The 13,603-nt window shown below is 52.5% G+C and overlaps 1 protein-coding gene across 1 annotated transcript in view; it reads right to left on the bottom strand.

Annotated features, from left to right (window-relative positions):
- Window positions 1–13,603, bottom strand: part of pod1 (coronin) — a 166,621-nt gene that overhangs the window by 45,595 nt on the left and 107,423 nt on the right. The window contains exon 19 of the mRNA XM_075688040.1: window positions 3,937–4,127. Within this exon, the coding sequence (XP_075544155.1) occupies window positions 3,937–4,127 (191 nt within the window). The remainder of the gene's footprint in view (window positions 1–3,936; window positions 4,128–13,603) is intronic.

The following is a 13,603-nucleotide window of genomic DNA, read 5'->3' as shown; positions in this document are numbered from 1 at the left end:
CCTCAAGCTTACTACATACCCGTTGTAATCTCTGGCTGTGAAAAAAATGTTCGGAAGCGGGAACCTACTTTCTTTATCTTCAGAAAGCCTGTAGAAAACAGTCAACGTTGCACATGTGAGCACCTCGTTGCTCCAGTCCCTAAACAAGGGTTGCCAACTTCCCACTGTTGCTACTAGTTGGCACCGCATGTCAGTGCTGGAAAACATTGTCACGAATCTGTGACAACAGGCATTTAAGCCAGAAAACATATTCCCAGGGCAGAGGCTGCATTTATTCGGTTTGTCATGAATTTGCGACAACTGCCGCTAAAGGTATTAACCCTTTAGCGGCAGTTCCAGGTTCAACCTATTGCAAACCTATTGCAAACCAGGTTCAACAGTATTGCAAGAAACCTGAGATTGGCTCTGACATTTATAGCCTGTTTAAAAGATTATTGACATGTGTGCCTGCTTTTATTCTCATCTCCATTTACAGTCTGAGTTACAGTCTGAGTTTCTGGACATGGAGGGTTTCCTAAATGCGTCCAAATAATCAGAAAATCTGAAAACAACCAACGGCAAAGGTAAAATAAATAAACTTTCAAAAGAACAGTAGTCGCAATGGGACCACAGGAAGACAGACAACATAGATGCTGCTCCTTCTGGTGGTCATGTTGACTGTGCCATTTTTAAGAGTGTCAATGCTTCTCCGACTAGCCCAACTTGGCATTCTTGTAAAATAACTTTTGTCATTTTTGTTATTGCCAGTATGAAAACTTTGTTGCCTCCATCTAGCCATGGTGGCCAGGAATTGAACCTGTGACCTTGTGCTGAGCAGCACAACCGAGTGGGTAGCCGAATAATCGAACACTCTGCAGGACTGATTCATGACGACATTGACTGAGAGGCCATGCGGAAGCCCATCAGAGGGGGCGGATTTTCTCAGCCCTCGGTGACGGTCAACGGGGTCTTCCGAAGCCAGAGAACCCGTGCACAGCATACACAGGTTCCTCAGAAAGAAAGCTGCACAGCTTTCTTTTCTTTGGTCAAATTTACACTCCACCTGACAGATATCAGCTGAAGTCATTTGCTTACACTTTAACATTGTCACAAAAATAATTCATCATTGATAATACACACCCATTGCTTAATCTGCATTCCTTCTTTGTAGTAAATTATGACCTTTACAATTGTTTGTGTGCAGCCCACGTGTCAGTGAGGTGGGGTTCCCTTGGCCTGTCAGCCAGCTTCACCAAGGGTAGGTGATGCCTAATTCGTGGCCCGTCTGTCTGTCCAGCTTGTGGGGATGCGCGACTCTCGCGCGTCCCCTGATGTTTTTCCCGCATAGCGCGTCTCCTGTAATCCCGCTTCGCCGCGTGGCCTGCGTGACGTCAGCGGCGGTCGATGTGGTTGAAGCGCGGTGCGAGAGATGGCGCGAGCGTCGCGCCGCTGCGGGGTTACTCGGGCGCTGGGAGACAAGGTCTCTGTCTCTCTTGGGGGTTCGGGAAGCAAGCGTGCCGCACGTGCAGCGACCCTTTTCCCGGCGGGTCGGCTAACAGCGAGGACGTCCCGCGCGCCCACCCATGCTTCTGCGAGACCGCCTCGCGTGGCCGCCTTCGAACGCGCCACGATTCGCGTGACCATACACGCGAAGGACCAGGCGTTGGGATCCAGCATGGGGCGAACATATTTGCTCGCTTCCGGTCGCGGTGAGTCAGACTTCTAGATTTGTCGCGCGCCCATCAGCATGTTTTGCGGATAGCAACTCGGCTAGCAGGCACTGATCTATGAACGGTGCAATAAATGCCCTTGTGATTGTTTTCACAACTGTGTTGTCGTTCCTTTGTCCCAAGAGTACGGGTGTGAGAGACCCCACATCTGGCTGCCCAACGTGGACCTCTCGGGACATCGGACGATAGATTCAACAGTTTTGCTTCGTTCAAGACCTTTGTTTGAACCGAAGCGTAGGCCTAGCGTGAATTTTGATCGCTAGCGTCGGCGGCGTGCTTTCTTGAGCGAGGTGATGGTGGCGGTAGTGTGTTTGAACATGTCAACATGCTAAGCCTTTTCGCAAGTGTTTTTTTTTAATGACATTCGTCAGTACGAGAACCACGTGGTCTGCATCCTGGGAGAGCGAGGCTGAGCACCCGCGGAGCAGTGGCAAGCCTGAAGCGAGTGAGTACGGAAGCCTCGTGGGTGGTCCGAATTTCTCATGTAAGTAGCTTCTCCCATCTCTTTGACTCTGATGAAGTCGCGGCTCTGGGAGCCGGGTGGCCGCGGGCCACGGGTGCCACTACTGGCTTACTGGTATTGCGGCCTGGCACCGGGCGCTCCGACACCGTCTGGGACGGTGGGCGCCGTCAACTCGGATGCTGCGTGCACCAAGCGGAGTAGGACCACCTCACAGAGCTAACGTCTCCTCGCGGCTGCCTGTTTTGCGCCCATTTTGGGTGTTGTTTTTGGATGCCGGTTGTTGTCAGGGTAGCGACGCTTTAGGCCTAAGGCTTTACGAAGCTGCCTGTCGCACGTGGAGGGACACAACCTGGTGGACCGTGGCGTTGAGGTGTTGCAATTCGCTTCCCTCATTCTATTTAGCCTCGCACGAATTGAAATTACTCGTTCGACTCAAGAAAGCGAGCTTCGTTCACGTGAACTTAGCATCTGAGTAGCTGCCCGATCTTTTGCTAGCCGAGTTGAACATCGTACCACGTGGGCGATGCGCATGCATAATTCCTCTCCCTTGCACTACTTTAGTGTTTGCCGAGTGTGTTGAGTTTACGCAGCGTGATTGGAGTCACCCCTGGTTTGCTGTCACCTGCACGTCGTGTGCGCTGCTGCCCCGGACTACGACCGAGCCACCCCGGGCGATGGTGATGCTGTGGCCAGTTCGGCGCGGCGACTTCGGCGGCCTCCTGTATCCAGCTCACAACCCTCGGCGGCGGACAAAAGAGCCGGCGGTTACCGACAGCTACGGCGGCTCTTCCCAGCAGGGCGCGTCGGCGCGAGCGACGCCTGCTCGTACCGACTACTGCGTCGTCGTCTCCGGAGTCCTGGCCTGGAATCGTGCTGTCGAGTCGCAAAGCTGCTGCTGTGACCGGCGGACGCCAGCGGTGTACCCAGGGACAATGTCGGCTCGCATGCTATGGACAGCGTGTGGACATTTCTTCGGCGCGGCCATTGTTACATGTACTACCTTGTCGCGAAGCACGCGTTGATGTGAGACCGAGTGACAAGTTTCGCCGGAATATGTAGTGATTTAAGGTTGGGGGGATGTGGGGATGCGCGACTCTCGCGCGTCCCCTGATGTTTTTCCCGCATAGCGCGTCTCCTGTAATCCCGCTTCGCCGCGTGGCCTGCGTGACGTTAGCGGCGGTCGATGTGGTTCAAGCGCGGTGCGAGAGATGGCGCGAGCGTCGCGCCGCTGCGGGGTTACTCGGGCGCCGGGAGACAAGGTCTCTGTCTCTCTTGGGGGTTCGGGAAGCAAGCGTGCCGCACGTGCAGCGACCCTTTTCCCGGCGGGTCGGCTAACAGCGAGGACGTCCCGCGCGCCCACCCATGCTTCTGCGAGACCGCCTCGCGTGGCCGCCTTCGAACGCGCCACGATTCGCGTGACCATACACGCGAAGGACCAGGCGTTGGGATCCAGCATGGGGCGAACATATTCGCTCGCTTCCGGTCGCGGTGAGTCAGACTTCTAGATTTGTCGCGCGCCCATCAGCATGTTTTGCGGATAGCAACTCGGCTAGCAGGCACTGATCTATGAAAGGTGCAATAAATGCCCTTGTGATTGTTTGCACAACTGTGTTGTCGTTCCTTTGTCCCAAGAGTACGGGTGTGAGAGACCCCACAAGCTGCACTAAACGCAACCATTCTACGACTCCAAAAGGAAGGTGATACGGCATGCAGGAGAAACTGCTAGCACTCTCGTAGATGAGCGAACAGATGAAGGAACCGCACTTGTTAAAGCCAGTGGTGACCAGGTGGCTTCCTCCGAGCACCCAGGTGACCCGAGCACCTCGAGTGCCCGTTGGCCCGAGGCCTTCACGCAGAGGCAGCTCACTCCTCCGTGGGTCGTACACACGCAGCTTCTGGTCTTTGCACAAGGTGGCCAACAAGACACCGTCTGGATCCCATGCCAAACTGAAAATCTGCACGTATGGCAGGAGAGAAGAGTGTTAGGCAAGTACAGGCACCTACACTGGTACACTCATCATCTGTGCTGCTCTTTAGGAGAGCCACACAAAGGCACGTGTTATGGAGATGAGCTGCGATTTATTTATAAATGACCTTTTTTGTAGGTTAAAGGTTTCACTTGAAACAGAGCAAAACACAAGAAAAGCATAAGATCATGGCAACACCATTGTCAGCTTTGTCTCCTCTTCAGGAATGACTTCACAGCAGTAGGTAATCTAGCTGTGATGAATTGATAAATTCAAGGAGTACTGTGCTGCCCATGGCCACAGGTGGCCATTTACCGTTTCGTTCACCACGACTGCAGCAGTACACCAGTTTTAATGTGTGTGCAGAGTTCTCTTCATGGTGGGTGACCATGGAAATGACCCCACCCACAGTTCTGGTTCACATCCCACCACTGGTGTTCACTGCCCACCACTGCAGGTTTAGCACCCTCCCCTTTGAGGGTGGGTGCTATTCAGGCGCTTCACAAAACACCGCTATGCTTCCTGTAGTTTTCCTTTGAATAAACAGTCGAGAGTCTGGAATTTATTTCTCTTCTTTGTTTCTACCCTAATCTCTCTTAATCTTGTTTTGTATATTTCGTAATCATGTTCAGAAGTACACCATGCTTTTGCATGACTTGCACAAGCAAGAAGAATAGACTTGTGAAAGCACGTAAATGTCAAGGGTTGCACATTACAACTCAGGCATTATGTTTTCCTTTTTCCAACCACAAGGACTATATATGCACTACAATTATAGGTGTATTAGAATTGGGTGTATACACTAAATTTACCGAATGTGCAGAATTAAATGTGCACATATCTCTTTCTGAATGTGTACATACATTAACAAGAATTTAGTCTCTGCATTTTTCTGAGATAGAGATTTCTTACAATGTTTGCTTGCTTACTGCATTTTGCCTTGTACCGTCAAACATCGATTTTTTTTTTTTTACTTTAACAAGACTTACAAATTGCTGCTCCATTTGGCAATGTTTACTCAATTCTAACATGCCCCCACATCTAACATGCACTTGACTTTTACAACAGGAAAACATGGCACACCTCTCGGCAATTGGAAATAAGATCAAATGTGCAGAGTTTAGCTTTGCAGAATGAAAATTTATTAACCCTTTATATTCACTGTCAGAGACAATGCTCACCAAGATACCTTCGATCCCAAAAATACCCACTTATCACCTGGACCCTACAGACCTTACTGGCATGGAAGGGATCCAAATGAGGCCACCCGCAGCAGCAGAAATCCGCACATTGATTGGCTGAGGTGAACAACGACAGAAGCCACAGGCATTTATGGTGCAGAAAAGAGGAAAGCAATCAGCAGCCTGACTAGGACAGAGTCAAAAGTGAGCACTCCAGCTCCATTCTCACCTGCCTTGCAGGCTCGCACTAATAACCTAAAATATCCCTGAAGCCAGCACAAATTAGTGAGAAGACACAAACAATTGTGTTTTGATTATCCTTATGTGTTTGTCATGCTCTGCGCCCATCTGCCTCCAAGGTAAGTAACACCTTGAGAAAGAAAACAGATTTTCTTCTCCACTTATGAACGTTACTTGAAACTCGGGACTGCAGTCCAAACTTGAAATTGTAAACTTTCCTGTTCCCTCGTGAACTTGTGGGTATGAGTTACGAAAACATAAGTTTTTTCGGAGGGCCTGTGGTACATATACAGTTGACTATGATTAATATGAAGTTCACAGGAACCACAAAAAATATCAAATTAAACAAACTTCCAATTCAGCAAAAAGTACGAAAAATGGCACTTTTATCAGTCTCAAAGCTGACAGTTACTTGGTAAAAATAGTCTGTCATTTTGTTCTGCTTCTGCTTGCCGAATCTAGCTGTGGAAAGCAACCTTTGCAAGCAGTAGATGCGTCTAAGTGTTTCTTCGCCATTATTTTCATCAAGAAAAAAAACCACTGTGCAAAAGCAAGGCGTGCAGCTACATCAGTAGCCCTCAGTTGAGGCTCATTTTTAATGTTGTTGCTGACATCGCTTTCATGAACGGATTCATGGTGCCAAACGACCTGCACAATTTCGCTGTCTGTCAGTGCACCAGATATTTCGACTGTGCTGTCCACAGCGACATATTGTCCAAAACGGGCGTCACCAAGAGCAGCACCAAAACGAATGTCGTCGAGCTTACTTGTTTGTGCTTCCCTCGGCAGAAAAGAAGCACTGGGGCCCCACAGCAGTTGACGATGGTATCTTCTTTCACATGACCCCTAGCTCACGCTAGCATGTGGATGGCAATGAGTAAACTGACCTCGTATTGTGAAGAGTTGTCCGTGCACAAAGCCATGTGCTTGAGGCAATGCTGCCTGTACAGTACCTTTACATACTTTATTATGCCCAGGTCCATAGGCTGCAACACCGAGGCTGTGTTTACAGGCAAGCATGCTAGACGGATAGCACTCAACGCTAGTACAGTCATTCCTCGTTATAATGAATTCGCTTTAATCGAAATATCTCTTTATTCAAAATTTCTTCCGGTCCTGACTCAGACGCATGCATTTTAAGCCACATTAGTCGAAGCACACAAAGAGCTTGACCTGCTTAAGGCAAAGTGGCATGCAGAGGCATTGCCACCGCCAAGTAGCGGCGGCGCCCCTTTTGCTCATGCAGTGTCGAATTAATACTGCCAATGAATTAGTCTTATGCAGGCACAGAACCGACCACAATAGTACCAAATCTACAACTGATGACCACCTGGTAACGGGTACCAAGCGAGTGCCAAGTGCTCCCGGCTGTTTTCTGCGGAGCGAATGGAAGCTGTCAAATTCCATGTTGCAGCACACCTGAACCGTTAATCTTGGTCACAATCGAATCACAGGTGTCCCAATCCACATGAAAATAAATTGTCTGACGCTTTGCAATTACAGAGAACCGCGATCTCTTGGATGTCGAAAAGTGGCCAAAAGACTAACGGCAGACTTGTGCCATAGCATTCCATGGGGTGTGCTCGATGAGCCAAGTTTTACCGTTCTAAAGAGCACTTCTGGCACTGAAACATGCCAAAAAGTACGAAAGAAGTGACCCTCCAATTATAACTTTAAGTAGCATGTTCGACGCGAGGAGCTACGCGAGGAGCTGGTCTAGAAATTTGCTCACCGCGTGCTATCATTGGCCTGCACCACAACAAAACACCGCCCCTATCTTTGCTGCACTTTTGACGGTGCAAATCGACCAATAACTTGCCGAAAACATGAAAAATCCAAGCGTCGCCAGCGGCGAGTCAGGCTGTCAACATGGTGGGTCAATGCAAGCCGGTGTTTCCTCGGCAATTTTCTCGAGCTGGTCGTGCTCGATTTGCGCCATCCGACTTTAGACAAACGGTCTAAATGCATGGTAGGGTCATTGAATTTTGTTCTTAGACATTTGCCAATGGCGCAGATGTGACGGTGCACTAACACAGACACTCGGAACGTAACATCAGCACAGTGTCATTGACAATGGTGCACCGAAAAACTCTCGTTTTGCAAAGTTCAAGGCTGCGCACCTTGAGAAAGAACTGCCCAGTGATCATGCAAAGCCCCTACTGCAAAACTGTTCAGTTTTCACGATCGTGCTGCGTACCCAAATGAGCAGCTAATCATTTTTTGAGCACAAAAAACACAACCTCAGACTCGAACCATGGCATTTGCAACACTTTCTCTAACATGACACTCTCGTAGTCTTCCACGAACCCTGCATCCCCCTATAAAAGCGCCCCCCCCCACTACCTTCCCCTCCTCATTCGCTCTTCAGTCTGCAAGCCGTTTGGACACCAGTCACTCCTCTCACTCGCCCTATGTCAACTCCTCGCCTCCTCGCTGCCAGTTTCGGTGTCGCTGCTCCTCCAAAGCTGCCCTCTTCCAGCCTGCCCTCCCGAGCACAATCTTCCACCAACGAGTACCCCTCCACGGTTCCTGCTTCTTGGTCTCCACAACTCCGATCACCTTTCTTCCACTTGTGAAGAAGAAGACGCGCCTCGCGGCACAGCCGCATCGCCAACGCGCGGCTCGTCTCGCCTCGCGCTGTTGATTGCTGGCGTCCATTTGGACAGTGTTTCGGGCTGCTTCGCCGTTCCCGGTTGCTGTGCCTTTACATTAGGAGCCGCCAATAAACCTTTTCTCAATTGGTGGAGGTGCTGGGACTCAAACCTCGTCGCTTGAAACCCTGGAGCTGCGATCAAGAACGCTACCACCCGCCATGACCGACAGCTCCTCACAAACGGCACCGACGCCACAGTCCCTCACCTGCACCGGCGTTCCACGCCAACGGGACCCCAAGGTCTTCAGCGGTGCAGACGACGAAGACGTCGAAGACTGGTTTGCGTCATATGAACGGGTGAGCGCACACAACAAGTGGGATGATCCAGCCAAGTTAACTCACGTCATCTTTTACCTGGCTGGTGTTGCCCAACTGTGGTTTCACAACCACGAAAGTGACGTGCCCACATGGTCAGTCTTCAAGACAACCTTTACGGAAGTGTTCGGCCGACCCGCTGTTCGCAAGCTGCGTGCCGAACAGCGCTTGCGCGCCCGAGCACAGCAGACGGCGGAAACGTTCACAAGCTACATAGAAGACGTCGTGGACCTTTGTAAACGAGTCAACGCCGCAATGCCCGAAGCTGAGCGAATTCGCCATATACTGAAAGGCATCGATGACGGCGCATTCCAGATGCTCCTAGCCAGGAATCCGCGCACGGTGTCTGAAGTTGTCAGCCTGTGCCAAAGTTACGATGAGTTAAGGAAGCAACGCGCTTCGACTCGGCGTCCTTCGGGAAGCGACGAGTTGTTGGCGAGCCTTGACAACATGTACGACCCATCCTCATTCTTTCAGCGGGTCAAGGACTTTGTGCGTGAGGAGGTTGCCCGCCAACTTTCTTTAGTCCCCTTCACTCAGGAGCCCACCTCCCGGCTTCCAAACTCGCTCCGCACTCTCATTTCCGAAGAGGTCGCCCAAGTTGTCCCTTCCGCACACCATCAGCCGCCTGCAGCCGCGAATCTCAACTCTACGCGGGCAGTGCAGCCTGTCGCCACGCCTCTCACCTATGCGCAGCCAGTCCTGCCTGTGGCCGCGCCTCTTACGTACGCGCAGGCAGTACGCAGGCCTCCACCGGCGTCTTTCACGACCCAGTCCCAACCGCTGCCACCGGAAGCCCATGCTACATCTTGGACCGCACCGCGAGCTAATCCTTGGCGAACACCTGACAATCGACCCATCTGTTATTCTTGCTGCACTCCCGGACACGTCGCCCGATATTGCCGCCGTCGTCCTCAAGCGTTCGGCGACGCCTCGCGGCCCTTCCAGTACGGCAGCCAGCCATTTCGCCAATACGCCGCTCCTTCCCCCCAACCGTATGCTCGTGCTGACATCCCAGAATTTCCTTCGCGTCGCTCGCCATCCCCTCGCCGACGCTCGCTCTCCCCAATGCGTCGGCGTCCCGCACCACCTGACCAGGAAAACTGAACGACGCAGTTCAAGAGGCAAGAACTGCGCCCCATTCGAACTGTCAAAGTCCTCGCGCCTCTCCTGCTAACGTGGTCGAAATTTGTGTAGATGGTGTTCCAGCATTCGCTCTTGTGGATACCGGCGCAGCCGTTTCTGTGATAGCCGCCAAACTGTGCCGTTCGCTGCGCAAGGTGACCACGCCGCTTTCTGGTCTGTCGCTTCGTACGGCAAGCGCGCAGCACGTCACTCCGCACGCAGCCTGTACTGTGCGTGTGCTTATTCACGGCATTGTTTACATCGTCGAGTGTATTGTTCTTCCCACCTGCTCGCATGACGTCATCCTCGGATGGGACTTCTTATCCAGTCATAAAGCAGTGATCGACTGCGCACGCGCCGAAGTTGAATTTGCCCCTTGTGACGCACCCTTGGACGAAGATTGCGACCGCCCTTCTAAACTTACCGTGCGCGAGGACACAGATATTCCACCTGGCTCCTTCGCCCTCGTACCCGTCTTTTGCGATGCCATCGCTGATGCAACGGCCCTCTTCACGCCGTCCGACGTCTTCATGGGCCGTAAATCTCTCCCACTACCCTTCGCGATGCTTGACATGGCTGGCGGCTGCAGTAATATATACTTTTACAATCCCCTCTGTGCGCCTATTACGTTGCTCGTTGGTGAATGCCTTGGCTTCGTGGAACTTCTCGACTCTTCGTCTTTGGTTGACGTCCCTGGAGACTCTTTTGATGTCGACCCCGGCCAACCATCTTCGATGTCCGCGCTTGAGGAACCGTCGAGGGTTGCGTTCTTGAATGCCATCGCCGATACCCTCACACCTGCCGAACGCGCCGACCTTCTTGATCTCCTGCACAAATTTAGAAGTTCATTCGACGTTTCGCAACCTCACCTGGGCCGCACGTCGGAAGTGCAGCACTGCATTGACACCGGTTCACATCAGCCGTTACGTCAACGACCATATCGCGTCTCTGCCGAAGAGCGTCGTGTAATTACCACCCAAGTCGAAGATATGCTGCGCCGTGATGTTATTCAACCTTCGCACAGTCCCTGGGCATCTCCTGTCGTTCTCGTTCGCAAGAAGGACGGGTCTATTCACTTTTGCGTCGACTACCGTCGGTTAAATAAGGTAACGCGCAAAGACGTCTATCCTTTGCCGCGCATCGATGACGCCCTCGACAGTCTTCAGGGAGCAGAATTCTTCTCTTCCCTTGACTTGCGTTCAGGGTACTGGCAGGTCCCGATGGCTGCGGCCGTTCGCCAGAAAACCGCATTCATTACGCCTGATGGTTTATATGAATTTAAGGTGATGCCTTTCGGGCTTTGTAACGCCCCTGCCACCTTTGAACGACTCATGGACAACACGCTGCGTGGCCTCAAGTGGTCTATATGTCTGTGTTACCTCGACGATGTCGTGGTTTTCTCGCCTGATTTTCCTACTCACCTGCTCCGCCTCAGACAAGTTTTGACCTGTCTAACGAGCGCTGGCCTTCAACTCAACCTCAAGAAGTGCCGCTTCGCCGCGCGAGAGCTCACCATTTTAGGCCACGTTGTGTCGAAGCACGGCGTACTACCCGATCCTGCAAAATTTCGAGCAGTCGCCGAGTTTCCGAGGCCTCAGACCATCAAAGAACTTCGAAGCTTCGTGGGCCTATGCTCATATTTCCGGCGCTTTGTTCGAAATTTCGCATCGATCATGGCGCCATTGACTCAGCTTCTACGCGGTGACGCCGCCCTCTCCTGCTGGTCCCCTGCATGTGACTCCGCCTTTGCTACGCTGCGTCGTCTTCTCATCTCCCCACCTATTCTTCGCCATTTCGACCCGTCAGCTGCAACTGAAGTACATACAGATGCCAGCGGGGTCGGTCTCGGCGCCGTACTCGCCCAACGAAAGGCGGGCTACCCCGAATATGTAGTCGCCTATGCGAGTCGCACACTGACGAAGCCTGAGGCCAATTACAGCGTGACCGAAAAAGAGTGCTTGGCTTTAGTATGGGCACTTGGCAAGTTCCGCCCATATCTGTACGGGCGCCCATTCGACTTGGTCACAGATCACCATGCGCTTTGTTGGCTCACCAACTTGAAAGATCCCACTGGCCGCCTAGCCCGTTGGGCACTCCGTATCCAGGAGTACGATATTCGCGTCGTATACCGCAGTGGACGCACACACTCCGACGCAGATGCCTTGTCTCGTTCACCTTTACCTCCAGACTCGGCCTGCGCAACAACTTCCGCTCATTCCGTGTCATCTCTCGACATGGACTCCTTTGCAACCGCACAACGTCGTGACCCGTGGATCGCTTCTCTTTTCGACTATCTTTCTGGATCGTCGACCATCCCTGTATCCCGAACCCTCCGACGCCAAGCAGTTCATTTTGCCATTCGTGACCAGCTGCTGCACCGACGCAATCACACTCCTGAAGGTCGTCGGTGGCTTCTGGTGGTTCCCCGCAGCTTAAGGTCTCAAATATGTGCCGCTTTCCACAACGATCCGCAGTGTGGCCATGCCGGAGTCTTCAAGACGTACGAACGCATTCGCCACCGCTACTACTGGCGCGGCATGTACAATTTTGTTCACAAGTTTGTTCGGTGCTGTCTTGACTGTCAACGCCGCAAATCGCCGCCTTTACGCCCATCTGGTGCCTTGCAGCCGCTCCCGTGCCCTGCCACACCCTTCGATCGCGTCGGCATCGACCTATACGGCCCGCTTCCTATGACACCAGACGGCAATCGGTGGATCGTAGTTGCTATTGATCATTTGACACGCTACGCCGAAACTGCTGCTTTACCAAGTGCTACAGCGCGGGATGTAGCCTCTTTCGTCCTACATCGCTTCGTGCTTCGACACGGCGCACCTCGGGAACTCCTCAGCGATCGAGGTCGCGCCTTCCTCTCCGAAGTCGTCGAAAGTTTGCTTTCTGAATGCCATATTATTCATCGGACAAGCACGGCATACCATCCACAGACTAACGGGCTCACAGAGCGATTTAACCGCACACTTGGTGATATGCTCTCTATGTACGTAGCATCTGATCATGGTAACTGGGACCGCATCCTTCCATTCGTCACATTCGCGTACAACACCGCGATCCAGGCCACTACGGGATTTTCACCTTTCTTCCTCCTGTATGGCCGCGAGCCTACGCATACCATCGACACGCTCCTTCCATACCGTCCGGACGCCTCCGAGTGTCTACCTGTTTCCGAAGTCGCCCGACAAGCCGAAGAATGCCGCCAGCTAGCGCGCTCCTTTACGGCAGAGCAACAGCAGCGCCAGAAAGCAAACCGCATCGACACGCATCCCAACACGACCTACGCTCCAGGCGTTCTTGTGTGGTTGTCGGTCCCTTTCCAAACGCCGGGGCTTTCCTCGAAACTCGTCCCTAAATTCGAAGGGCCTTACCGAGTCTTGGAGCAAACATCCCCGGTGAATTTTCTCATTGAGCGCCTGTCACCACCTGAAGACTTGCGCCGGCGTGGACGTGACATTGTCCACGTCTCGCGTCTCAAGCCCTACCACGACTCTCTGCCTCCCGATTCTTAAGGTGCCAGGATGGCTCTTTTTGTCCGGGGGGAGATTGTGAAGAAGAAGACGCGCCTCGCGGCACAGCCGCATCGCCAACGCGCGGCTCGTCTCGCCTCGCGCTGTTGATTGCTGGCGTCCGTTTGGACAGTGTTTCGGGCTGCTTCGCCGTTCCCGGTTGCTGTGCCTTTACATTAGGAGCCGCCAATAAACCTTTTCTCACACTACACATGAAGCCAATGCCAAGCCCGCCATTGCAACCGTCACCATCCCCAGTGCGCACTGACGAGGAAAGCAAGATGCCCTGACGATATTTTGAAGCTTCTGTCTTCTGCGTCGCCCGCCGCATTCAGTCACTTTGGCGCCAATGGCACGTGCCTTTGGATTGGTGCTGCAGGCCGTGTGATTGTGTGTAATTCAGAGTGCTTCATTAGGCATGCCTCGTGTGTG

The sequence above is a fragment of the Dermacentor variabilis genome, chromosome 4 (genome assembly GCF_050947875.1).
Source record: "Dermacentor variabilis isolate Ectoservices chromosome 4, ASM5094787v1, whole genome shotgun sequence".
NCBI classification, from domain to species: Eukaryota; Metazoa; Arthropoda; class Arachnida; order Ixodida; family Ixodidae; genus Dermacentor; species Dermacentor variabilis.
This window is presented reverse-complemented; position numbering and strand designations above follow the sequence as displayed.